This window comes from Scyliorhinus canicula, chromosome 4, assembly GCF_902713615.1.
Source record: "Scyliorhinus canicula chromosome 4, sScyCan1.1, whole genome shotgun sequence".
Classification (NCBI taxonomy): Eukaryota; Metazoa; Chordata; class Chondrichthyes; order Carcharhiniformes; family Scyliorhinidae; genus Scyliorhinus; species Scyliorhinus canicula.
The window spans coordinates 209197869-209224919 of record NC_052149.1 but is presented as its reverse complement, the minus strand read 5'-3'; the positions used below and the strand labels follow the sequence as shown (position 1 = coordinate 209224919).

At 51.0% G+C, this 27051-nt stretch overlaps 1 protein-coding gene across 1 annotated transcript in view; it reads left to right on the top strand.

The window, feature by feature from the left end:
- gabrb2a (gamma-aminobutyric acid type A receptor subunit beta2a) overlaps positions 1-27051 on the top strand; it is a 414196-nt gene that overhangs the window by 357835 nt on the left and 29310 nt on the right. The window contains exon 6 of the mRNA XM_038795983.1: positions 21037-21174. Within this exon, the coding sequence (XP_038651911.1) occupies positions 21037-21174 (138 nt within the window). The remainder of the gene's footprint in view (positions 1-21036; positions 21175-27051) is intronic.

The window sequence follows — 27051 nt, the reverse complement described above, 5'->3', positions numbered from 1 at the left end:
GACTTCCTAACTAAAGGAACCCCCCCGCTATTAGACCCCCTAACTTAGAGAAACGTCCCACAGACCCCCAGAAGAGACCTCTGTCTGGAAGCTCAGACCGGGGCAGTGAAAAACATTACTGTTGTGACACTCACCTGGGCATACACCTGCTGACTCAGACAGTGGAAGTACCATGTGTCCATTCCTAGAAAGAGAAAAGCAGTGACTAGTGTTTAACCCCTTGGATCCTTTAGCTGCTGTGATTGACAGCTTCCACAACCACAAGTGTCAGCCTTGCTTCATTCATCTTCCTTCATGATTGAGTAATTATTAAGTGCTGTAACAACAATGTTTACAAACATCAACCACATCAAAGAGAGTTAACTGCATTCTAATCATGCCCGTCACCCCCACTTCATGCTTGAGTGATTTTGAAGTGCTGAGGTAGAAATTGACAGCACCTTCAGTTATGCCAACAAACAACTTTTGAAACTGCTGGAATAGTTTGTGTTTCCCATTTACTGTCACATCCTGCCCCTACTGTCTTCGACCCCCCCCCCCCCCCCCCCCAAAAAAAAAGTTTGCAGATGAAGAGGATGCTTCCGGATCCGGAGTTTGTTCACCATTTTAGATACACTGCAGAGTCTCTATGAAACTCCAGGCCTTAATATCAGATTTTTTTAAAAATTCTCTTCTTAAAAGGAATGTAGTTGACAGAAAATTCAATAATACAACAATTCCATAAGTATATGATGCAAAGTAATATAAAAACATTAGAAGCTAGCCACAGCATCTGCATAAAAGACCATGGCATAATAATGAAGACTCTAGCAAGACTTTTTCCTAAAAAGAATCATATTATTTTATCCTACTTTTCCTTTCACTGTGCAGCCAAAATGACATAATAATAATAACAATATGCTCCAGAAGAAAGGGCTTTAAGTTAGCTCGAAGAAGCAAAAAGGAGTAGGACTAGATTTTGTTCTTTCCCACTTAGCAAATAATCAAGTTTGATGGCATGGCCAACATCAGAAACAATCGCTGAGAAATTACCTTGTCAGCAGGTAATGGTACAAAATCAGCGCCACTGTGACCTCAGCAAGAACTATCAACTCTGTCGACGATTTTGATTGGATAGGTGAAAAAGGAAAGATGCAGGCTGCTGTGTGCTGATTTGCCATTAACAAATGTGAAATAAAATCAAAAAAAGATGTTGCAGAGCTTTCGGTCTGATGTTTTGCTGGAGATGTTGGAACAGATGTCACAAGGAGGAAGGAGCTGCTATTTCCTTCTGATGACAAGTCCTATGTCAACAGTGATGCAACAGTGGTGAGAGATGTTGGAAGAAGTCAATGTCGGGAGCATAGCACCCAGGACCTGGCTCCAGTGGGACTGTTAATCTCAATAGAGCTGCAGATAAGACTGCTACTCACATCATCTTCCTTACTTACACCTTAGCTCGACATTACTTGCGACCCCAAAGTAACAATCCTTCCGATAAATATCCTCCAATCGCAACAGCACGCTTACCCAAACCCATTTCTTGCTGCTATTGGCACAACTTGCACCTGATACTGTTCTTAAAATCATTCCACTCACCTCTCACTTCCTGAGACTTCTGCCGTCTTTCATGTACCAATTGCATTACTTTATCCTGACAATCACATCTACACATCTTTTCATCCCACCCACACACATTTCCTTTCTTCTTGCAGAACAAGCTAGAACACAACAGCAATGATATAACAGATATGAAGAAGGAGATCATCCATCACATCCTCAACTCGCTGGCAGAGCCCTCTTTGGATGTTCATCGAATTTACAGTGCAGAAGGAGGCCATTCGGCCCATCGAGTCTGCACCGTCTCCTGGAAAGAGCAACCTACCCAAGGTTAACACCTCCACCCTATCCCCATAACCCAATAACACCACCCAACACTAAGGGCAATTTTGGACACTAAGGGCAATTTATCATGTCCAATCCACCTAACTTGCAAATCTTTGGACTGTGGGAGGAAACCGGAGCACCCGGAGGAAACCCACACACACACACGGGGAGGATGTGCAGACTCTGCACAGACAGTGACCCAAGCCGGAATCGAACCTGGGACCCTGGAGCTGTGAAGCGATTGTGCTATCCACAATGCTACCGTGCTGCCCACTGGGGGGAAATTGGGGAATGTTGCAACTGGTAAGGGTGAAAGCCCAAGACCACAAAACGTTTGGCCTCCTTCCAACTATTTGTTTCTCTCTAGATATAATCTGCATGACAAAAGTTGTCCGGCTTTGACCTCACTCAACTTTCTGCTTATTCTTTTCTGACTGTCATGTCCATAAAACATGAAAGAGATTATAAACTGTTTTAATCAAACCTTACTTTCTGCTTAGGGCAGCACGGTGGAACAGTGATTATCATGCTGCCTCACACGCTGGGGACCTGGGTTCGATCCCAGCCCCAGGTCACTGTCCATGTGGAGTTTGCACATTCCCCCTGTGTCTGCGTGGGTCTCACCCCCATAACCCAAAAAGATATGCAGGGTAGGTGGATTGGCCATGCTAAATTGCCCCTTAATTGGAAAAAAAAAAAAAATTGGGTGCACTAAATTTTTTTAAATTGGACTTTGCTGGACCAAAAACATGGCTGCCACAGGTCACATGATTTGCAAGTTGGCTATAGTTCTGGAAACTTCCAACAGCAATTACAGGACAAAACTCAGTCTTCATCCTTGTGAAATCTCACACAATCATTGTGTGGATTCATTACAATCAATGAAACAAGGAAACAGCGCATACTCTGTTTCCACAGCCTAGACTTATGACAAAAAGAAAGCCATCAAAACTCATTATACCCGAGGAATCAGTAATAGCTACCATCAAGCTCAAGGTGAACAATGAATTTTCACTGAAGATATAGTAACTGATCATTAATGTGAAACTGACTCATCCATGGACAACATCATTTGGCCTTTAGAAAGTTGTAATGTTATTGTCCTGGACTCCACGGCTGTCTACTGTTAACATCCAACTTGTCAACACCAAACCCAAGACTCCAGGATGGCAACAAAGCCTGCCTCAGGTCTAAACCTCATCAACACCTGTATTTCTGGAAGATTTCTACCATCACCTGGGAAGCAAATCAAGCCCCTATATACCAACATCATCCAGCTGTGAAGTCACCCACTTTGAAGAAATTCGGCAACTCCTGCTTAACTAACCTGAACCTTAACTCACCAATGAAGAAACCCTCACTGGACTCTGACATTCTGGATTCTAACATTCACATGATTTATTAACCATGGGCGGGATTCTCCGTTCCGCCAGTCGACCAATGGGAATTCCCATTGTGGGCAGTCCCACGCTGTCAAAAAATCCCCGAGCATAGGTGTGCTGCCGGCGCAACAGAGAATCCCGACAGCGGAGAATCCAGCCCCATACCTTTGGTTATTTTTTTGTTTTAAGCTATTTCTAATTGTAAAACTTATTTCTTTCCTATCTCCTTGTGTGCATGTGTGTGTGTAGGTAGTTTCACTGACTTTCCCCTGGGTTTGATTGTATGAATAAACAATAGTTCTGATTTAATCCCAAAGATTATTCTGATTTCTTAAACAGCGGGATTGGGGAAACATGCCATTGCCTTTTTCAAAAATGTGAACACCTCTACTTACAGACATACAGCGAGAAAAATAAAGGAGTTTCAGTTTGCCTCTCCACCCTGTCAGTAACCCTTTTGGAACATGCTCTGTTACTTACCCTGCACCAACTCAAAAACTGGTACCCCATATAGTGTGGAAGGGACTGTACTGGACAAGGGGACAGCCCAGGAATCAGCTCACTGGAAGGCAAGCTTGCACCCTAAGCTTCCTTAAGAGGATGCAAATGATTCCCAGGGTTAAAACCTATAAAGTAAATAGCTATGCATAACAAACTACCCGAATATTCCACTAACTGCTAAATAACATGTATAATAACATCAGGGAGTATGGACAGATGCAGCTTCAATTTAGAACATAGAACAGTACAGCACAGAACAGGCCCTTCGGCCCTCGATGTTGTGCCGAGCAATGATCACCCTACTTAAACCCACATAACCCGTATACCCGTAACCCAACAATCCCCCCATTAACCTTACACTACGGGCAATTTAGCATGGCCAATCCACCTAACCCGCACATCTTTGGACTGTGGGAGGAAACCGGAGCACCCGGAGGAAACCCACACACACACAGGGAGGACGTGCAGACTCCACACAGACAGTGACCCAGCCGGGAATCGAACCTGGGACCCTGGAGCTGTGAAGCATTGATGCTAACCACCATGCTACCGTGAGGCTCCTTTTGTTTGAGCTCTTCCAGAGAGACATCGAGACAGAGTAATGAATGATGGAGTGCGTGATCAGCTTTATGGGCTGTACAACAGGGACCACACTGTCAAAGCCTTTGATAATTTTTCTGACAGGAATTATAACTGCTCTCATCTTAATCGAAGATTTTGCTTCTCCTCTCATATTCAAAACATGCCAGAAACTATGGAAAAGTACTTCTAAAGTGTTATCCCACTCCTGGATTCTACTTTCTTGCAGAGCAATGTGAATGCTGAAGTACAGCTCTATAACATTGACATCAAAGGAGGAGCATATGCTATTTTGTCAGGATGGCAACATCCCTGCTACGCTGCTGCCAGGCACTAAAGGAGTGCCTGTGTAGAGACCACATTCAACTTGGCCTTACTGTCCGCAGGTACCAAAATTCTTCAGTCTGGGCCCATTAGGCCGGATCTTTTCAAGGTTTCCCATCATACACAGCTCAAGTGCTCTTAGTAGAATTTCAACAGTCATCCACCTCACATACTGTTGTCACTCGGGAAGCATTTCAAATGAATACCTGAATAAACAATTGAGTTAAAAGGGCAGGCAACTATAGGGTTTGTATAACTTTGTTTTTTTTTTCTCAAGATTCATTGCAAACAAACATATTGGACACAATCTACTGGCTACGTTACGCCCAAAAGGCAGTACAGTGCAATGCAGCCGGCGGTTTTCGGGAGATCCCTCTTAGTAGATCCCTCGAAATCTACTAAGCTCGCGATGCCTCGTGAGATCTAACACTATCTCACAAGACATCGCAATGTGAATCCCGCTCATTGTGGCAGATCACATTTTGGCAAATCTACATATTAGAGTGTGACAGCTAGTCTCACTAATATGCAATCCCAGAATCTACCCAAGTTAATGGGATCTACCTCTTTGGCTTGGAGATCTCGGGTGAGTGCAGTTCAGTGTTGGTCTCCAGAAATGTGGACCAGATGGAATGGCACTTGTGGCGATCTCCCAGGGGATTTGAGGCCCCCAGATGGCAAGCTAGCAGTGCCATTCGGATGCCAGCCTGGCACTGCCAAGGTGCCAGGCTGGCATTTTTCCCACATGGCACATTGGGCTTAGAGGTACCCTCTTGTGGATGCAAGGTGGCGTGGTTGAGGAGCCCCTTAAAAGTGAGTTTGGGGGTCGAGCGGGGGGGAGGGGTGGGAAAGAGAGGTGGAGGTTTTCCTGTAATGTATGTTTCTTTGTTCTTTTTATTGTGGAAGGAAAGGATGATTCAATAGGATCTTTCATTTATTACTTACGAATGCAGAGATAGGCCAGTTGGCAAAACTACTGGTTCTTGCTCTTCCTCTTCATCCTCAGCTGCCAACTGAGCAAGTAAATCTCCTATAGTCGGCTTTTCAATATCAAACTGAGAAGTTATGGGCGCGATTCTCCGCACCCGCGGAAAATCTTTTGTGACGGCCCGACACGGCCCCGTTCCCGATGTATTCACGTCCAAGAAATGGGCTAGGAACGGGGCCGCGTCAATCACGTGCGCGATGACGCCGGAACGCGACGACGACACGAACATGGCCACGTGAGGCCGCCCGACTCCGTAAAAATGCGCGGGCGAGCACAGAAACTGTAGGCCAGGATGTCGGAGCAAAGGAGAGCAGCCCCGCGATTATTGGAGGCTGACGTGGAGACGCTGCTCGAATCAATCGAGCAGAGGAGGGGCATCATCTGCCCACGTAGAGGGCATCGCCAACCTGCCAGCGCGGTGCGCCAGGCCTGGCGTGAGGTGGCTGCTGCCGTCAGTGCTGTGGGGAAGACCCCTCGCTCTGCAGAGCAATGTCGGAAGAAGATGCACGACCACACTAGGGCTGCCAGGGTAAGTGCCAAGAGGGTGCCTCCGGGTCACAACCATCCCTCCCCCCTTTACTTCATCACCCATCTCCCCCCCCCCCCCCCCGGCACGGGGGGTGGAGGGGGATTGGGGCAGAGTGAGTTGAGGGTGGTTCACAAAGTAGTCACAGACCCAGCGCTCTGGCCCCCGTGGAGAGATGCAATGGTCTTATTACAACTTGACCCCCAAACTGTGCCAGTATCTGAATGGACTGCTGATACCTGCTGTATTGTCATGATCTACCTCCCCCAACAGGACAAGACCGCTCACAACACTCGTGAGCGGAACAAGACTGGAGGGGGTTTGCCCATCCTGCACCCCCTCACCAGGTTTAAGCAGAGGGCACTGGACCTTGTTGGGGGATCTGCCACCCGGGAGATCGCGCAATGCGAGGTTGGCGGAGCTGCAACAAGTGAGACAACCCTGCATGACAAACACCCCCCCTCCCCCATCCTCTGTCCCTTCACACACCCTGCCCACTGGGATACCTCCCCCATCCTCTGTCCCTTCACACACTCTGCCCACTTGGACACCTCCCCCATCCTCTGTCCCTTCACACCCTGCCCACTGGAACACCTCCCCCATCCTCTGTCCCTTCACACACCCTGCCCACTTGAACACCTCCCCCATCCTCTGTCCCTTCACACCCTGCCCACTGGGACCGTCCAGCGCCCGGCCGAACGTCTCTAAACAACCCGTTTCATTCTCTTCCCTAGGACGTGATGCCGAACGACCAGGGCCGTCTGCCTCCAGGTGGACACAGGCATCTGCCCCCACCGCACCCAGGGCCGCACGACAGAGGGTGCCCGATCAGCGGGGTGTCCCATCCTCCCCAACCGAATCTGTGGAGCAGGACGCCCAGAGGGCGGCGAGAGAGGAAGAGAGAGAAATGGCCCGCGAACGCCCTGCGGCCTCTCAGCGGGCCGATGACATAGAGGAGGCGTCCACCCAAGACGACCTCGAGCTTGCAGCACAGCTATCTCCCACACCATCCACCATCCAAGAGACACTCACCCAGAGACACTCACTCACTGGCCTATTTAGTGATGAGGCTCCTGGGTCACAGTCTGGGTCGCACATCGCAGCTGAGCAGGTACAGCAGGTGGAGGTCGGAGCAGCCGAAGGCCCGGACTGGCGGGGGCAGGCCAGGCCCAGCATCCAGCTGGCTCCCAGACGTTTTCCGAGTTCCTGGAGTTTCTCAACCCACCCGCACAGCCGATGCATCAAGAAACCCAGGGACACAATGACGGGATGAGGGCTGTCTTCCAGACTCTGCAGACGCTGTTAGAGGAGTCGAACCGCGTCCACGAGCAGGGAGTGGTGCCGCTCATGGCAGCAACCCAGGCCGACACCGCACGGGTGGCATCTGCGGTGGAGGCAATGGGTCAGGTTATGCAAGGCGTTGGGCTTAATGTGCAGGCGTCATCCTCGGCCCTGGACAGTGTTGCCCTCTCACAGGCAGCAATGCGCCAGAGCCAACACGACATTGCCGGCGCGCTGCGGGCCTTGGCCGAGTCTCAGCAGGTCATGGCCCAGTCGCAGCACGCCATGGCACAGTCACAGCAGTCGATGGCACAGTCCCAGCAGTCAGTCGCGGAGAGCATCAACCGCCTGACACATGTGCTGGATGGCGTCGTGCACTCACTGGTTGAGATCGCACAGTCCCTGGCGGGAATGTCTAACTCCCTGGACTCCGTCTCTGCAAACCTTCGGATCCTGGTGGATACCGTTGCAGGCCTCCAGGACTGGCAGCGCCAGGTGTCGGTGGCGCGACGGGGCATCTCCCCGCTTGCACCTCTTTCCCAAAGTGAGGCCCGGGGGCCACCGGGCTCCCCGAGGGAGGAGGAGGTTTCGGGGCTCGTCCCATTAACTCCATCACGGGACGTCCCGGAATTCTCGGCCTCTCCCCGTCCCATCCCTGGTGCATCGGGTGGGCAGCAGGCAGAGCAGGGTGGCACAACGTCACCCGAGACACCCGCAGAGCAGCCTGGCCCATCAAGGCCGGGTCGCCCCAGGAAAAGCTTGCCGAAGGAGAAACAAGTCGAAGGGGGCGATTCGCAGCAGTCCTCCTCCACTCCTGCTGTATCATCTGGGGAGTCACTTAGACGAAAGAGGGTGCCCGATCAGCGGGGTGTCCCATCCTCCCCAACCGAATCTGTGGAGCAGGACGCCCAGAGGGCGGCGAGAGAGGAAGAGGAAGGCAACAAAGAGAGACACTGAGTAAGTTGGCACGGCTGAAGGGCACAGTTTAGTTGTAGGGGCTAGGGCACCTGTAAATTATTGTTAACATTAAACGCACTGTTCCACCTTACTTGTAATACCGTGTGATTGTTCCACAGCCACAGGAATCGTGATGGTGACCGAGTGTCACTGGGGTTGACGAGAGGTGAAACTTTGGTGCCGGGTGTGCATTCCCTGCCCCTCCCCCCCACCCCCTCCCACAGCTAGCCCCGCGGGCACGTGATGGTGTGTCCGTGACGAACACAGCGGCCACCAAGGTGGATGGTTCAGCTATTGCCATGGGTCAGACTCTCTCTAATGATTCTGAGCTCACAGCTCATCGCAGAGCGGGCTGTTATCATTCCACATGGCACTGATCACACCCGCTGACACAGCCATCAATGTTGTGCCATACCGTCTGGACCCAGTGGTAAGGGTGATGTCGAAGTGGAGCAGTGTACACTGAGAGGGGGTGGGGGGCGGGGGGGGGGGGGGGGGGGGGTTGTGGTGGTGGCAGTTGTGTGTTGACCCTCTGCACGACTAGCGATGCAGGTGGTGGTTTGGTGTTCAGCGGGGAGGTTGCATGCGACGCGTGAACTGTGCTGCCACCAAGGCGTCACGTGCCCGCCGTCCTCGCCGGGTCCGTCGTGCCGCCTCCTGGACATCACCAGCACCTGGGTCGTGTCTGCGTGCTGCGCCCGCCACTCCGCCAGCCTCCTCCTCCTCCTCCCTCTCCTCCTCCTCCTCTGTGCTGGCACCACTGCCACTGGCTTCTCCCTCCGCCTCCTGCAGCAGGTCATCTCCCCTCTGCATCGCGATGTTGTGCAGCGCACAGCAGACCACAACAATGCGAGCGACCCTGTCGGGCTGGTACTGCAGGGGCCCTCCGGAGCGGTCCAGGCACCTGAATCTCATCTTCAGGAGGCCAAGGCAGCGCTCCACCACACCCCTGGTTGCTGCATGGGCCTTGTTGTATCGGGTTTCCGCATTGGTCTGAGGCCTCTGTATAGGCGTCATCAGCCAAGACCTCAGCGGATAACCCCTGTCGCCTAGCAACCAGCCCCTCAGCCGGGGGGGGGGGGGGGGGGGGGGACGACGTCCCTCAAACATCGCAGAGATGTACGACTGCGCCAGTATGTAGGAGTCATGCACACTCCCTGGGAACCTTGCCCAGACGTTCATGAACATCATGTGGGGGTCGCATACCACCTGGATATTCATGGAGTATGTCCCCCTCCTGTTTGTGAACACCTCCCTGTCCCCTGCAGGCGGGCGCATGGGGACGTGAACACAATCGATTGCCCCCTGCACCATCTGTATCAAGGCCACGCTGGCAAATCCACGAGCTCGTGAGTCTTGAGTTGCTCGGCCCTCGGGAAAGGTGATGTAGCGATCGGCGATGGCATAGAGGGCGTCGGTCACATCCCGAATGCACCTGTGGACTGATGACTGGGAGATCCCGGAGAGGTCCCCGCTCGGAGACTGGAAGGAGTCGGTCGCATGGAAGTTAAGAGCGACCGTCACCTTGATGGCAACCGGGATCGCGTGTCCTCCCCCGTTCCACGTGGGGCGAGGTGCGCCACGAGGTGACAGATATGTATCACCGTCCGCCTACTCAGCCAGAGTCTCCTCCTGCAGGTGATGTTCGTCATTGTTAGGAAAGAGATCCGGACACGGTACACCCTCGACCTTGGTCGTCGCCTCTGGTGCCGTGGCTGCACCCTCACTCTCTCCTCCTCCCCCCCATGCTGCTCGACGACTGGCAACTCCTCGGCCCTTCCCTCTGCTGCTGCAGCTGGCCCTAGCATCCACTGCGGGTTGTGGCTGTGGATGCTGTTCCATCTCCAAATGCAGTGCAGCGGCCCCAACCCCTGCGCAGAACATAGCCGTTCTGTTCGCAGACATTGTGCTAACTTACAGAAGGGTGGTGGGGGCAGAGAAACAGGACATGTTAGACGGAGGTTAGTCTACACCTCGGCAGCCGCCTGCCACGGGATACCTGTGTGCCCCGGTGGCCTGGTCGCGCTGCTGACACGCGAGCAGCCTAACCCCTGGTCACTTTCTGCATCCAACGGGCAGTTAACTACGTGTATTGCATTTTGGAAGGTCTAATGCAGGTAGGGAATATACAGTGAATGGTAGAACCCTCAGAGTATTGACAGTCAGAGAGATCTACGTGTACAGGTCCATAGGTCACTGAGAGGGGCAACACAGGTGGAGAAGGTAGTCAACAAGGCATACGGCATGCTTGCCTTCATTGGCCGGGCTTCGGCCCCCACCTGCATAGAATGTCCCAGGCCTTCCACACGTTGACCCATGTCCGACACCGTCGCCCCCATTGCCTCCACTGCGGTCGCCATCCGTTAGGTTTGGGCCTGGTGGCACGCATGACCAGCATCACTCCCAATTCCTGCAGATGGACTCCTCTACCTGTGTCTGCAGGTGCTGGAAGCCGGCCGTCGTCCGCTCCTCTAGTCCCTGGGTCTGTGACTGCAGCCTATGGGTGGGACTGGATCTTCCAGGAGCCTGGGACCCTTCTGGGCAGCAGTTGGTTGCTGGGGCCAGGCTGCCCTCCAACCGTCCGGCTCCTCGGCTGCTCCTACCTCCACCTGCTCTACCGGAACGACTGTGTGGTGCGCACCAGTGAGTGTCCCAGAAGTCTCTTCACTAATTTTCCCAACTGAGGTGATAGACTCTGAGATGGTGGAGGGTGTTGGAGATATGGAAATAGCCATGACGGAAAGTCAGTGTCCTCCTCCGACTAGAACTCCGGGGTCCCCTGGGTCGTGGTGTCCTGGGTCATGGTGTCCTGGGCCATGGTGTCCTTGGTCGTGGTCTCCTGGGTCATCGTGTCCTGGGTCGTGGTGTCCTGGGTCGTGGTGTCCTGGGTCATGGTCTCCTGGGTCGTGGTGTCCTGCGTCGTTGTGTCCTGGGTCGTGGTGTCCTGGGTTGTGATGTCCTGGGTCGTGATGTCCTGGGTCGTGATGTCCTGGGTCGTGGTCTCCTGGATCGTGTCTCCTGGGTCATGATCTCCTGGATCGTTGTGTCCTGGGTTGTGGTGTCCTGGGTCGTGGTGTCCTGGGTCATGATCTCCTGGATTGGGGTCTCCTGGGTCGGGGTCTCCTGGGTCGTTGTGTCCTGGGTCATGGTCTCTTGGGTCGTGGTGTCCTGGGTCATCTCGGGCAGAGGGCTGGTTTTCCGGCTGCTCTCCCCATCATTGATTGGCTGTCTGGACGGCACTGGCCCTGGCACTTGCTGGAGGTGGGGGGCCCCGAATGGGCCGGCCCCATCCTCAGCTGGTCCTGTAAGACACAAGATGGCATGTATGGGTAGACAGCCAGACGGGGGTGAGGCTTGAAATGGTGAGGGCTGGGGTGAGTGAGATTGTGGTGTGGGGTGAAGGGGGTTGGGGTGAGGGGGTGTTGAGGTGTGGGGTGTGGGGTGAAGGGGGTTGGTGTGTGGGGGCTTGGGGTGGGCACACATTGTCGTGAGGACCCCCAACCAGGCAGGGGGGTTCTGACTTTGTAGCATGCCGCCATCTTCCACGTCAGCAACCTCCCTCTCCTCTGGCCCGTCGACAATGTCTAATGCCCTCTGCTCGGACACAGTGAGGGGACGCAGGTCTGGTAATCCCCCTCCGGTCTTCTCCCGCTTCCGGCGGTTGTGCGCAGCATTGACCTGGGGGGGGGCAAACACCAACAGCAACAGTGTTAGACGCCCGATGCATGCAGCCTAGGGCTTGGGTATCTGCTGGCATCAGTGGCCAGGGCACACAGTCATTGCGGCTGGCATGCGTGAAGCCATGTGGGTCAGGGAGGGGTCCAGCCGTCTCCCTGGCGGGGGGTTGGCAGGTCACGTGTGTGGGGTAGGGGGTTTAGTGCTGGGGCACAGTGCTGGTTACTCACCCTGGCTGCCCTGAGAAGGTTGTGCAGTTTCTTCCTGCACTGGTCTCCAGTCCGGGCCACCACCCCGACGGCGTTGACGATGGCTCCCACCTCCGTCCAGGCACAGCGAACTATGGCGCCTGCTGACCTCAGTCCCGGCCCGGAGTACAGTATCAGCCTCCTCTCCTCCACGGAGTCGAGGAGGGTCTCCAGTTCGGTGCCCCGGAATCACGGCGCTGCCCTCCTTGCGTCCATGTTGGCTGCAAAGTTGGTGTGTGTGATGGGGAGAATGGATTATGTGCAGCCGCAACGTCACGTCAATCACGGAACCAGCGAATCGGCTGCCGACCGTTAACAGCGTGTTGTGGTTCCCAATACACCCATGCTAGCCACTTTGCAGTCTCTGAATAGCTTCTTCACCTGTGGACCCGATCACGCCATCATGAAACTTCACCATTTTTATAACCCGGAGAGGTTCACGACGGCGTTGGAGGCCTCTCCTTGCCCCCGGGGGGCTAGGAGGGCCGTGCCGTAAATCTCGGCCGCGGGGCCTTGTCGCTGGCGTCAAGGCCCGGTGGGCCGAGAATTACGCGTCCGGCACGCCTAATGGCGTCAGTCGCGCACGCGTAGGTTGGCCGGCTCCAACCCGCACATGCGTGGCTGATGTCACGACGGATGACGGCTCAAACCCGCGCATGCGCGGTTGCCGTCTTCCCCTCCGCTGCCCTGCAAGACATGGCGGCTTGATCTTGCGGGGCGGCGGAGTGGAAAGAGTGCGTCCCTTTGAGACGTCGGCCCGACGATTGGTGGGCACCGATCGCGGGCCAGTGCCCTCCCGAGCACAGTCGTGATGCTCACTCCCCTCTCCGCCCCCCACAAGCCACAAACCAGGTATTGGCGCCATGTTCACGCCGGCAGCGACCAGGTGTGGTTGCCGCCGGCATGAACCAGTCGGGAATGGCAGGCCGCTCAGCCCATCCGGGTCGGAGAATCGCGGGCCGCCATGAAAAACGGCGGCCCGCGATTCTCCGAGCGGCATGTCACAAAACGCGACATGACATTTTGGGGTGGGTGGGAGAATTGCGGGGGGTGCCAGAGCGGCTAGTCTCCAGAACGGAGAATTCAGCCCCATGTCTTTCTCTCTCAAGCGTGTAGTTTTTGCTGCGAGATTAGGAATAAATTTTCCTCCAAAATGTATGGTACCGAACATCCTGAAGACTCCTTTTTTGTCTGTAGGATGTGGCATATTCAAGATCGCCTTTATCTTCTCTTGGTCAGGTTGTATATCTTTTGCAGCAAGTTTATCTCCCAAGAAGGTGATATTGTCGAAACCAAACTGGCATTTGGTTTTCTTCAACTTCAAACCATTCTTCTTGATGCATCTCAGCACATTGATAGGCCTTTCATCATGCTCTTCTCTTGTTGAGCCCCAAATTATAATATTGTCAACGTACACTCTGACGCCATGAATTCCTCGCATTGTTTTATTTGAAACGTGTGGTTTAATTTCTATTTCTTGCATATCCGACAAACTTATAAGATTGGCCTTCGCTCCCATGTCGAGTTTCACATTAATTGATATTTTATTAATCGTCAGGGGAACTGTCCAGTTATCTCTTTGAACACTTGCATTTGCATCACTGTCACTGCAAATCTGCCTTATAGTTTTTTCAGCTTGCATGCCGTGACTATTCTTATCTTCATTAGAAATCATGGGCGGGATTCTCCTGAATCCCCCGATGGCCCGACGCCAGCGGAAAAAAAAGGCGAGAACCACTCCAGCATCAGGCCAACCGGAGTTGCGGAATCCTCCGCACTTCTGGGGGCTAGGCCGATGCCGGAGAGGTTGGCGCCGCTCCAGCTGGTGGCAAAGGTATGGCATGAGTTAGCGCATGCGCAGAACTGCCGGTTTGGTTCCGCGCATGTGCAGACCGGCCCTTGTATTCTTGCACATGCGCAGGGGGGTGTCTTCTCCGCACCGGTCATGGCGGAGCCCTTAAGAGGCCGGCGCGGAATGAAGGAGTGCCCCCATGGCACAGGCCCGCACACAGATCGGTGGGCTACGATCGCGGGCCAGGCCACCGTGGGGGACACCCCCCCGGGACCAGATCCCCCCCGCGCCCCTGAGTACCGCACCAGCCGGCCTACCAGCCAGGTTCTGCCATGTGGGACCATGTCCATTTCATACCGGCGAGACTGGCCAGAAACCAATGGCCGCTCGGCCCATTGGGGCCTGGAGAATTGCCCTGGGGGGGGGGAGGGGGGGGGCTGCCGACCGGCGAGACATAATCCCTGCCCCCACCTGAAAACCGGCGGCGGAGAATACGAATATGGCAGCCGGTGTCGGAGCGGCGGGGCGGGATTCACGCCGTCCCCCGGGGATTCTCCAACCTGACGGGAGGTCGGAGAATCCCGTCCCATATCTATGAAGAATGTGTCTTACAGATTTCATCAACCACGTTGAGTGATTTTGGTAGTTCCGATCTTTTTATTGGTGAAGCTTTGTTTAGAAAAGTGATTTTTGCCTTTGCATTTGGAGCAGGTTTTTCTAAATGCCAGATGTAATAATCCACAGGAGGCAGGAGTCCCGTCATCACACCAATATTTAGTTCTAATAACGAGATACAAGAGCAGCTCCAAACAGCGCTGCTAGCATTCCAGTCAACTTAAGACTGGGGCACAAAACCTACACAGGTGCTTATATGGGCCCCCTCAATGAGCTATCATTGAGGGAGCTCATACTCCAATTGGCCAACCAATAATGCTAATTGGAGGTCATTACACCCCCCCCCCCCCAAGGTCCGAGGAATTCCTGCCAGCTGGCATTCCCCTGAGCTTTTTCCTGCTCCTCATGTCCGGGTCTGTCACCTCTGTGTCGTCCGCCGGGTCGTTCTCCGACGTGGGCGGGGTGTACCTTATAGGTGCCCGTCTTTTTCTTGACGACCTGATTGGAAGTTGTTCTTCCTCCTCCTCGGGGAGAGGTGTCGCAGCGGCCTCGTCGAACGTGTCCATCTCCGACTCTGACGACTGGATGGCGGGATCTGGAGAAATTGCTCAGGGCTGGGGTGTGGGTATCTTTTCCGTCTGGACTATCCCAGCTTGAGGCGGTCCTGTTTCGCCTGCCTCCAGGTGTGGTTCCGCTGCCCTTATTTGGTCTAGGTGTTTCTTCAGCACCTTACCTCCTATCGAAACTTCATATGATATGGGCCCTGTTTGGGACTCTACCGTGCCTTTGACCCACGTTGGTCCATTCCCATAATTCCTGACCCAAACCGGTGCCCCCACCTCGAAATGTCTCTGCTGCCGACTATTATCATGCCCCCTGTGTTGGGCCTCCTGTTGTTTTTCCACTTTCCCCGTTAAATTTGGGAAAAGGAGACTCAGCCTCGTTCGCAGCCGCCTTCCCATTAAGAGTTCAGCTGGCGGTATGCCCGTTGTGGAATGCAGTGTGGTCCTGTAATCAAACCCAGCGGGAGAGCTTTGTGTCTATTGACGCTGCCAGCTGCTTCTTGAGTCCCGCTTTTAGTGTCTGGACCGCTCTCTCTGACAGGCCGTTGGTCGCTGGATGGTAAGGGGCCGTCTTGATGTGGCGGATTCCGTTTTCTTTTACGAATTTTCCAAATTCCCCACTTGTGAATGCCGTTCCGTTGTCCGACACCAATACCTCCGGAAGTCCATGTGTTGCAAACGAGGCCCTGAGCTTTTCGATTGTTGATGCTGTGCTTGCCGTGTTTACCCGGTGGACATCCAACCATTTGGAGTGGACGTCCACTATCACCAAAAACAATGAGCCCACGAAAGGGCCGGCGTGGTCAATATGCAGGCGGGTAGGGCAGCACGGTGGCTCAGTGGGTTAGCACTGCAGCCTCAAGGCGCTGAGGTCCCAGGTTCGATCCCGGCTCTGGGTCACTGTCCATGTGGAGTTTGCACATTCTCCCCGTGTTTGCGTGGGTATCACCCCCACAACCCAAAGATGTGCAAGGTAGGTGGATTGAACATGCTAAATTGCCCCTTAATTGGAAAAAAATAATTGGGTACTCTAAATTAAAAAAAAAAAAAAAATATGCAGGCGGGTCCACGGTCTGCCTGGCCATTCCCACGGGTGCAATGGCGCAGCTGGTGGCACTCTTTGCCCCAGTTGGCACTCCTGGCACCGACGTACCAAGGCTGCTATGTCTGTGTCCAATCCTGGCCACCAACGTAGCTTAGAGCTAGTATCTTCATTTTAGACACCCCTGGGTGTCCGTGATGTAACTAGGTTAAGATTGCCCGATGGCCTGAGCTGGGACTATTACCCGGGCTCCCCATAATAGGATACCATCTTCAACGGTTATTTGGTCCCTTCTGCTCCAGTATGGGTGCATCTGGAGCTCCCCTGGTCTTTCCAGTTCCCCTCTTAGCAGTAAATGCTTCATCTTGGTTAAAACTGGGTCTTTTTGCGTCCACAACCGAATATGTTGTGCGTCCACTGGTAGGGTGTTCAAAAAATTTAGAGTCATTACTGTCTCCTCTACTTTCGGTATTAGCGGCGGGGTGTCCGGGAGGGGAAGTCTGCTCAAAGCATCTGCATTTGCTACTCGCGTTTCCAGTCTGTGCTCCAGAACGTATCTATACGCCGCCAGTAGCAACGGCCAGCGTTGGATTCTAGCTGATGCGATCGGGGGTATTGACTTGTCGTCTTTTAATAACCCTAATAACGGCTTACGGTCCGTCACTATGGTGAATTTCTGCCCGTACAGATACTGGTGAAATTTTTTTACTGCAAATATAACCGGCAGTCCTTCCTTCTCGATTTGGGCGTACTTCCTCTCAGCCATCGCCAAGGTCCTCGAAGCATAGGCTATTGGCCGTTCTTCCCCATTCCTTCCTCTATGGGCTAAGACGGCTCTGACCCCGTAAGGGGATGCGTCACAAGTGACCACCAACTCCTTCCTTGGGTCATAATGCTCTAGACATTTTCAGATGACAGCTGTTCCTTAATATCCCTAAATGCTCGGTTTTGGCGGGCGGACCATTTCCATTCTTGCCCCTTTTTTAGTAGCTGGTGGAGGGGTTCGAGGAGGGACGCCCTATTTTCAATAATTTTGCCATAATAGGTTACCAATCCTAGAAATGATCGTAGCTCCTGGACCGTGGCGGGAGCTGGGGCTTCTTTTATTGCCCTTATTCAGTCTTCCAATGGGTATAAGCCCGACTCATCTACTTTATATCCCAGGTATGTCACTTGTGGGGCCAGAAAAACAAATTTTTCTCTTTTAAGCCGTACGCCTGCCTTTGCGAAACGCCTGAGCCAGGTTCCTTAAGTGTTCCCTGTTCGTCCTACCCGTGATTAAGACATCGTCCAAATAAATCGCCACCTGCGGTAGTCCCTGCAGAATATTTTCCATCGTACGCTGGAATATAGCACAGGCTGATGACACTCCGAAAGGTAGCCTAGTGTAATGAAAAAGGTCCTTCAGGGTGTTGATCGTAGCGAACTTCTGGGAGTCCTTGTCCAGTTTTAACTGCAGGTAGGTGTGGCTCATGTCCAGTTTCGTGAACAAAAGCCCACCTGCCAATTTGGCATATAGGTCGTCTATTTTCGGGATCAGGTATTTGTCCAGCAGTGCGTATTTTTTTACCGTCTGTTTGAAATCTCCACAGAGACTATTGAGCCATCTGGCTTCAAAATTGGTACCACAGGCGCTGCCCATTCTGAGAACTGTACTGGTCTGATAATGCCGTCGCGCCGTAACCTTTCTATTTCAACCACTACGTTCTTCCTTAACGCGAAACGTACCGGCCTGGCCTTACAAAATTTCGGAAGGGCTTCTGGGTCCACGTGCAAAGTTGCTTTGGCGCCTATGATTTCCCCGAAACCTTCTTGGAAGACCTCCGGGTATTTTTGGAGTACTCCACTCAACTACCCGCTTCCACTCTGGAAAATTTTTATCCAATCTAATTTTAGGTCTTTCAGCTTGTTCCGTCCAATTAAGCTCGGTCCGGAGCCCTCTACTATCGTCAACGGTAATCTGAGCAATTGTTTCTCATATTCCACGGGTACATGAGTTGTGCCTAGAACTTCCAGGGGTTCCCCCGTGTAGGTTTTAAGTTTCGGCGATGTTTTTGTTAGGGTTAGTGACTGGAGTCCATCTTTGATTTTTTTTAAATGCTGCCACTCCAATTACTGATACGGCCGCTCCCGTGTCTATTTCCATTATTGTCGGCCGACCATTCACCAGTGGAGTAATCTTAATAGGTTCTGCTTTCTTCATCGCAATATTATATAATTATTCCCCTTCGGAAGAGGATGGGGCATCTAGGTTGTATACTTCCCTGCGTCCCAACCTGCTATTCCTCTTTTGCCACCTCCTTCTAGGGTTTCTGTTGCTGTTACCCCACTCTGTCTGGTGCCTAAAACGGTCCTTCTCTGTTGGGGGAGCCTCAGCCGGTACTTCCCTTTGTCTCCAGTTAGTCTTAGCAGACTTGGGGCAGTTCTGGGGTTTTCCTTTGACCCTCTATTCCTCAGGCTTTTCCTGAGAGAGGCTATCTGACAGCTGGACCCGTTGTGGTAGTCCCTCTCACAGGTATCTACCTCCATTGGCGTGCCCTGTAGTTCCTGCGCCCCACTTGCTGCCTTTTCTAGGGCCAGTGCGAGCTGTAACGCCTGCCTGCAGTCTAGCTGCGCTTCCGCCAACAGGCGTTTCTGTATTGTGAGGTCGTTTATGCCACACACTAACCGGTCTCGAAGCATTTCATTTAGCGTCGGTCCGAACTCACATTTTTCCACCAGCCTTCTCAGGCGGGTCAAGAAATTCGTGACTGACTCCCTGTCTTCCCGCTTCGCTATGTAGAATCTGTACCTACGCAAAATGAGGGGTGGTTTTGGGTCGTAGTGCTCTTTCACCAATTCCGTTAATTCTTGGAAAGAATTTGTGTCCGACGCATCGGTTAGACTATGTATAATGGCGAAAGCTGAGGGTCCGCACGCCGACAGCAGGATAACCCGTCTCCTTTCATCCGTAATTATATCATTGGCTCAGAAGAAGTAACACATTCTCGCCACATACTGGGACCAGTCCTCAATAGTCGGGTCGAATGCATCTAACCTCCCAAAAAACGGCATTTTTGAAATAGCAAAGCTTACCCTCCGAGTGCGGCAGCTGGTCTCCTCAAAGTTCTTTGTTTACCTCGTCGCCACTGTAATAATCCACAGGAGGCAGGAGTCCTGTCACCACACCAATATTTATTTCCAATAACTAGATACAAGAGCAGCTCTAAACAGTGCTGCTAGCATTAAAGTCAACTTAAGACTGGGGCACAAAGCCTACACAGGTGCTTATATGGGCCCCCTCAATGAGCTATCATTGAGGGAGCTCATACTCCAATTGGCCAACCAATAATGCTAATTGGAGGTCATTACACCGGACATTGCCTTTGCAAATGCTTGTTGCCGCATCGCTTGCATAAAATGGTGATTTCAGTCAGTCACTTAAAATGGCCGCCACTGCTTGGACCATGTTTTGCCTTAGGATGCGTCACAACACTAATGGCGTCGACTACCTCTCCAATCTTCGCGCCAAAATTCTTTAGGTTTCGAGCGCTAATCTGCTGCGCAGCTAGCTTGCTGGCATGGCAAATTTTAACGGCATCATCAAGTTCAAGTTCATTCTCCCTCAACAATCTCTTCTGTACTTTGTCATCACTAATCTTAAACACGATTTGATCATCGACGCTTGCAAAGTCGCAACATTACATCAATTACATCAAAATTACTTCAATCGCAAGTCGGTTTTAAAACAGTTGAACGATTCACATGCCTCCTGTTTACCCATGCAAAATATATACCACTCAAACGTTTCGGGGTTTTTTTCAGTGTGCAGTGCCAATCGAACTGTTTCACAACTTCAACAATTTTTTTTATCAGCTTCATTATCGAAAACGAAAGCATTAAATATTTTTATTGCCTGTGGACCTACAACAGTGAGCAGTAATGCTGTTCTCCGTTCATCAGGCTTTGCCTGCAGACCTAGAGCTGTTACTTAGAGTGTGAATTGCTGTTTAAAAATGCGCCAATTCACATCTACATTACCAGTGACTCGAAGCTGGTGTGGTGTCTTCAGACCTTCCATCCTGGACTTCGTTGCCCAGTCGTGTGTTAGTGAGATTTGTCAGTATTCTACATGGTTAGTAGAAAATTCTTTTTCTTTTTTTTCTTCTTCTCAGTTTGTCTCTGGTCTTCTTAGATCTTCAATCCTGGTAACATGTTACGTTTTAGTGCTTGGCCAGTAGGAAACATGCACAAGAGAACGTCTAGTTCTTGACTAGTTAAATGTTTGTTATTTTAAAAATGTGTGGGTTAGATAACTATGAGGAATATATAAACAAACTACTAATTATAACAAATTATCCAAGAGCTACTACAAATATGACTATCCACTTCGACAACTATCTCCGGACTCCTCGGGGTATCAGAGTCATGTGGTTATTCTCTACTGCCACCTGTTGGTTGGAGATCGTATACATTACCATTTATATGACTGCTAAACATATCATCACAGCAGTGTTACACATTTATCAAATATGTAGTATTCCATTAAAAGTTGTAATAGTTGGCCGCTTTTCTCAAAATAATAGCAAGTAGTATATTCAATACCATTCGTAGATGTTTGAATTTTGATTATGGCTGAAAGAGTTTATCTTTGTCAAGTGTCAAACATAATAGATGGCATGAATTCCCCAAAAATTCACTTTCCCATTTTCTTCCAGATGGATACACTACAGATGACATTGAGTTCTACTGGCGTGGAGGTACTCGGGCAGTGACTGGAGTAGAGAAGATTGAGTTGCCACAGTTTTCTATTGTCGATTATCACCTAATTTCCAAGAATGTTGTTTTCTCTACAGGTATCTAACAATCTAACATTGAATATATATGCATGTATGAACAAAAGATTACAATGTTGTGTGCATTGTTGCAGCTTGCAAAGATTTTTCCAACCCACCGTCACTGAGCACTTCTTTCTGGATCTTCTGACCCGAGCTGTCGGAGAAGTGCACAGTGCCTCCCCCCCTAATTCCAGCAAGCAGAGTAGAATTGGGGAAAAAGTGCGACCCCCCCCCCCCCCCCTCCCCATTTTTGTGGCACCAATGATCCGTATTTAGCCCTATTCAGGTAAATGTAAAGATCTAGTCTTCAATTATGTTCGTGAATGGATGGGTAAATGGGTCGGTGAGTGAATGGGTAAATGGGTGAGCTGTTTATTCGAGTCGGGGTGTATTTGAGTGACCAGGGCTGAGTCACCTTGCCAGGAGTAGTTGGGTTGGGGTAGTCAGGTGATCGAGGGTGAATCGGGTAATGGTTGGGTCTTGCAGGAGGGATATTAGGCTGGTTGTGGGGGTGTAGTTGGGTCCGGTCAGGGGGTTAGTCACATCTGGTTGGGAGACTAGTCAGATCTGACTGGAGGAGTAGTCGGGTGATCAGGGGTAGTTGAGTCTGATTGGAGAGGAGTCAGTTCAGATGGTAAAGGATCTATAACCCTCACCCTCACACCTGATGAAGTTTCCCCCACCTCAGAAATAACCTCCAGCGAGTCCATGAAATCCCATCCTGTCTCATCCTCTGGGACCATATTTTACTTTAGTTACTTTCTTTAATTTGTTACAATCCCAGCTGCTATTAATACTGGGAAGATAAGATTACAGGTAAAAGGTAAGATTCCAGATGAAACCTAGCTTGATCGACCCTAACTTTTTGTTAGAAACCACGGGGCAAATTCACAGGAGTCTGCTGTTGAACATTTAATACAAATAAGAAAAATATTTATTAAAACAAGAAAAGTGAAGGATACTGCACCAGGCAAAAAGATTGCAAAGCTCTCAATACAAGCATAAAAATCCAAATTCCTACCATTCCTTTACCCCAGCAATCTCTTTATAAGCACCCAAACAAGTGAAGAGTCACCGCTAGCTTGACACAAATACTTCCGCCTTGAAACTGGCACAGTTGCAAACAGTTTTCTTCCAGAACGCATGAGCATTAACTGCTGCTTCTCACATAACTCATCTCTCTCCAGGAATAACCAACACTCCACTTTAAATTCACTGGGCTGGATTCTCTGATTTGAAGACAAGTGCTGACGCTGGCGTGGGAACAATGCCGTTTTACGCCAGAACAAACGGCGGAAAAGCTGCATCAATCCTCCGTCTGGTGGGGGGGCTACCAGGCACACAGTGTTAAGCCCCCGGCTTTCCCTGTGGATACAGCCGGAGAATTGCCGGGTCAGCAGCCGCGCCATGCAACATGGCGCCGGCTGCACGCGGACCTGGCCTTCCACATACTGTTCTCCAGTAACCCAGCTTGCCACCCCTGTGCCACACCCCACTAGTGTCCCCGCCAAAGACCCCCTGCAGGCAGAACGGCTCCCTCCCACACCCCCCGACTGTGGCGGCGCTGATCTCAGTCCGCAGCCACCACGCTGGGTTCACGAATAAAAAAGGATGTGTTCCACGCCATCATGAACTTGGCCCATCGGGGCGGAGCATCGGGGGAGGGCCTGAGGTGATGTCTTGATGCCATCCATATGTGTGCGATGTACTCCTCAGGCACGCCATTTTTGAGGGGGCGGAGCATCGCAAAAGCAGCACCACCCCCGATTTCGGCGCAAATGGGGATTCTCCGGCCGATCGCCGAACACTATTTCAGCATCAGCCTCCGGAGAATCCCGCCCACTATTTCTTCAACTACAGAGCAAACAAATTAATTCCCTCAATTAAATCTCCCCCTCACACGTCTACCAAACTGATCACTTTACTGAATCCAACAATTGATTATTCTGTTAATTACTGTTGCACGAGCCTTGCCGTTTTTATTCTTGGAATGCTTAAAACCCCCATCCTGTCTAATACACTTCCCCCTCTCTTTACTCTTGTGCTTTTTGTTTCTGTGTCACTGGATCCCTATCACTAGACAACAATAAAGAGTTTCCAATATTTATTTCAGCATCATTGAACTTTCAACACCCTTTAATCCATCTCTTTAACTTCAGGGGTCATAAGACCTCATTAAAAATGTATACATACAAATAAACCCAAAAGACCTGAAACCTTTTAGTCACAACTCTATTCAGACTCCCAGGCACCAAAGTTCATAAATAAATCCTGAATGAAACTGAAACCATTTTTATCATTCTTAACACAAATATATATATATAAAATTTCAACTTAAAATTATGCATTGTTCATAGCAATAAGCTTTTACGGTCTAATTGTATGTCTTTCATGCTAATTTATTGGTATATTCTAATTTCTCCCTCTTTATTGTTTTTAGTCATCCTTTGCTGGTTTCTAAAATTTTCCCAACTTCTGACCTACCACTAATCTTTCCAAAATAGTATGCTTTTCTTTCAATTTAGTACCATCCTTAACTTCCTTAGTTAGCCACAGATGGTTCATCCTTCTTGTAGAATCTTCTTTTCTCCTTGGAACATATATTTGTTGAGAATTATGAAATAACCTTTTAAATGTCAACCACCATTGTCTTAGCTTTTAATCTATTTTTTAGTCCACTTCATCCAACTCTGTCTTTATGCCATTGTAATTACTTTTATTTAAGTTTAAGGCACTGGTTTCGGACACAGAATGTGAAATTCTACTAAGTTATGATCACTCTTCCTTAAAGGATCCTTTGTTATGAGATAATTTATACATCCTGTCTCATTACATTTTACAACACATAAAATAGCCCGTTCCCTGGTTGGTTCCCTGAATACACTTTATGAACTTGTTCACGAGGCTGTCTTTGCCAATTTGAGTAGTCCAATCTTTGTAAAGAGTAAAATCACCCAGGATATTGCAGTACCTTTCCTAGAAGTCCCCATTATTTATTGATTTATATACAGTCCAACAGTGTAGTTATTGTTGTGTGGTTGGGAGAGGTGGGATCTGCTGGGCAGCTATACATTAACACACCTGCAGTAACTCCTATCCCTGGTTATTTCTTATCTCCACACAAATTGATTCCATATTTTGATCTTCCAAACCAAAGTAATCTCTCGCAACTGTACTGATCTCATTCTTTATGAACAGGGCTACTCCATTACCTTTTTTTTCTGCCTATCCTATCCTTTCAGTTTCAAAAGTTGAATACCCTTGAATACTCAGTTCTCAGTCTTGATTGCCGAGCAACCATAACCTGAATTCTTCAGCTGGCGGGTTTCTCTGTCCCCATTGCAGTGAATGGAGTTCAGCTGAGCGCCAAATTCTCCATTCTCGCTGGCACAGGTGACAGGGCAAACTCAAATTAGAGAAACCAAATCCATGTCTTCTTAAAGGCTAACATATACCCATCGCTAGCTTGTTAATATTTATTGCCCATCCTTAATTGCCCTTGAGAAGGTGGTGGAGAGCCACATTCTTAATAGGCTGCAATCCATGTGGTGCAGGTACCCCACGGTGCTGTTAGGAAGGATAATTCCAGGATCTTTGACCCAATGACAGTTCAAGAATGATAATAGAACACCACGTCAGGATGGTGTGTGGAGGGGCACTTGCAAGTGTTAGTGTTCCCACGCATCTGTTGCCCTTGTCTCTTACAGCAGCAGAGTTCGTGGCTTTGGAAGGTGCTGTCAAAGAAGGCTTAGTTTGTTGCTGCAGTGCATGTTGTCGATGATGCACACTGTGTGTGGTGGTGGAGGGAGTGAATGTTTAACATGGTGGACAGGGTGCCAATCAATGGGCTAATTTGTCCTGGATGGTGTTGTGCTTAGTGAGTGTTCTTGGAGCTGGACTCATCCAGGCAAGTGGAAAGTGTTCCATCACACTCCTGACTTGTGCCTTCCAGATGGTGAACAATCTCATGGGAGTCAGGAGGCGACCTACCCTCCGCAGGATTCCTTGTCTCTGACCCACTCTTGTAGCCCTGGTATTTCAATGGCTGGTCCAGTTCAGTTTTTCGTCAGTCAGTTTGTGCTATCAATTCATCCAACTTGTGACAAATGCTGTGGGCCTTCAGATAAAGAGGGCGGGATTCTCTGATTTTGAGGCTATGTCTCCTCGCTGGCTTGGGAACGGTGGCGATAAAATGACGTAAAAAGGCCACCGATCCTCCGTTTTGCTAGCATCAAGGCAGCACCCGTTTCTAGCTGCAGATACGGCCCAGAGAATTGCCGGGTCCGTGGCCGCGCACGCATATGGCCCCGGCCATGCCGTGCTACATGGCGGCGGCTGATCGCAGACCTGGCCCCCGAAATAGTCCCCCCCTTTGGCCGGCTCGTGCCCCCCGGACCCCCCCCCCCCACAGTGCCCCCAGCCCCTGATAATGTCCACCCTGCCCGCGGATCGGCCCTCCCCCGACTGTGGCGGCGTTGGACTGAGTCCGCAACCGCCACACCGAGTTCCCGACGGATGAGACCACATGTGTCCAACGCCTTCAGGAACTCGGTCGGTCGGGGGCGGAGCATCGGGGGGGGCGGGCCTCAGGCAATGTCCTGAGGCCGCCGACACGTCAGTACACCGCTTTGGAGGGGGCAGTGCATCACAAAAACGGTGCCGCCCCCCTATTTGGTCAGGAACTGTGATTCTCCAGCCAATCGCCGAACGCGATTTTGGCATAGGCGACCGGAGAATCCAGACAAAAGTCTTTAATTCTTTTTAACCATTTTTCCTTACTGTGACCCTATTTGATTTGCACTCTTATATTCCTTCCTGTCACACTCTGGTTATCATTAGCCATATCATTACCCTGCTTGTCTGTTCTATTTAACTTTCTAAATCTCCCCTTGCCTGGATCCACCCCACCACCCGCTCCACTATTTAGTTTAAAGTTCTCTCTAGAAAGCTAGTTGTTCAGTTTATAAGGATACTGGTCCTTGCACGTTTCAAATGAAGCCCATCCCAACGGAAGAGATCCCTCTTTTCCCAGTGTTGTTCCAATGCCTCTCAAATTGAAGTCCATCTGTCGCACATTGATCTTTGGCCACGTATTCAACCTTCTGATCTAATTTATCCAATGCCAATTTGCTCATGGCTCAGATAGTAATTCAGAAATTATTATCCTTGTGGTTCTGCTTTTTAATTTAACCCTTAGCTGCTCATAGTCTCTCAACAGAATCTCTTTCTTAGTTCTGCCTATATTGTTGGTACCTATGTAAACCATGGTAACTTGATTTTCCCCTCCCATTCCAAATTCATCTCAAGCACTGAGTAGACATCACAGCCTTCAAGATTCTCACTCACAACTGGAGAGAACAGCATCTATATCCCTAAAGGTGACCTACTACACTCCTTGGGCGAAATTCTCCCCTACCCGGCGGGGCGGGAGGTCCCGGCGTAGTGGAGTGGCGCCAACCACTCCAGCGCGGGCCTAGCCCCTAAACCACACCTTTAGGGGCTAGGCCCGTGCCGGAGTGGCTCCCGCTCCGCCGACTGGCGCCAAACTGGCGTCAACGGCCTTTGGCGCTACACCGATCGGCGTCGGGGCTGGCCGAAAGGCCTTCACCGGTCGGCGTGAGTCTGTGCATGTGCCGGAGCGTCAGCAGCCGCTGACGTCACCACCGGCGCATGCGCGGTGGATGGGGTCTCTTCCGCCTCCGCCATGGTGGAAGCAGTGGTGGCGGCGGAAGAAAAAGAGTGCTCCCACGGCACAGGCCCGCCTGCCGATCGGTGGGCATCAATTGCGGGCCAGGCCACCGTGGGGGCACCCCCCGGGGTCCGATCGCCCCCCCCCCCCAGGACCCCGGGGGCCCGTTCCAGCCGGCACAGAGGTGGTTTAAACCACGTCGGCGG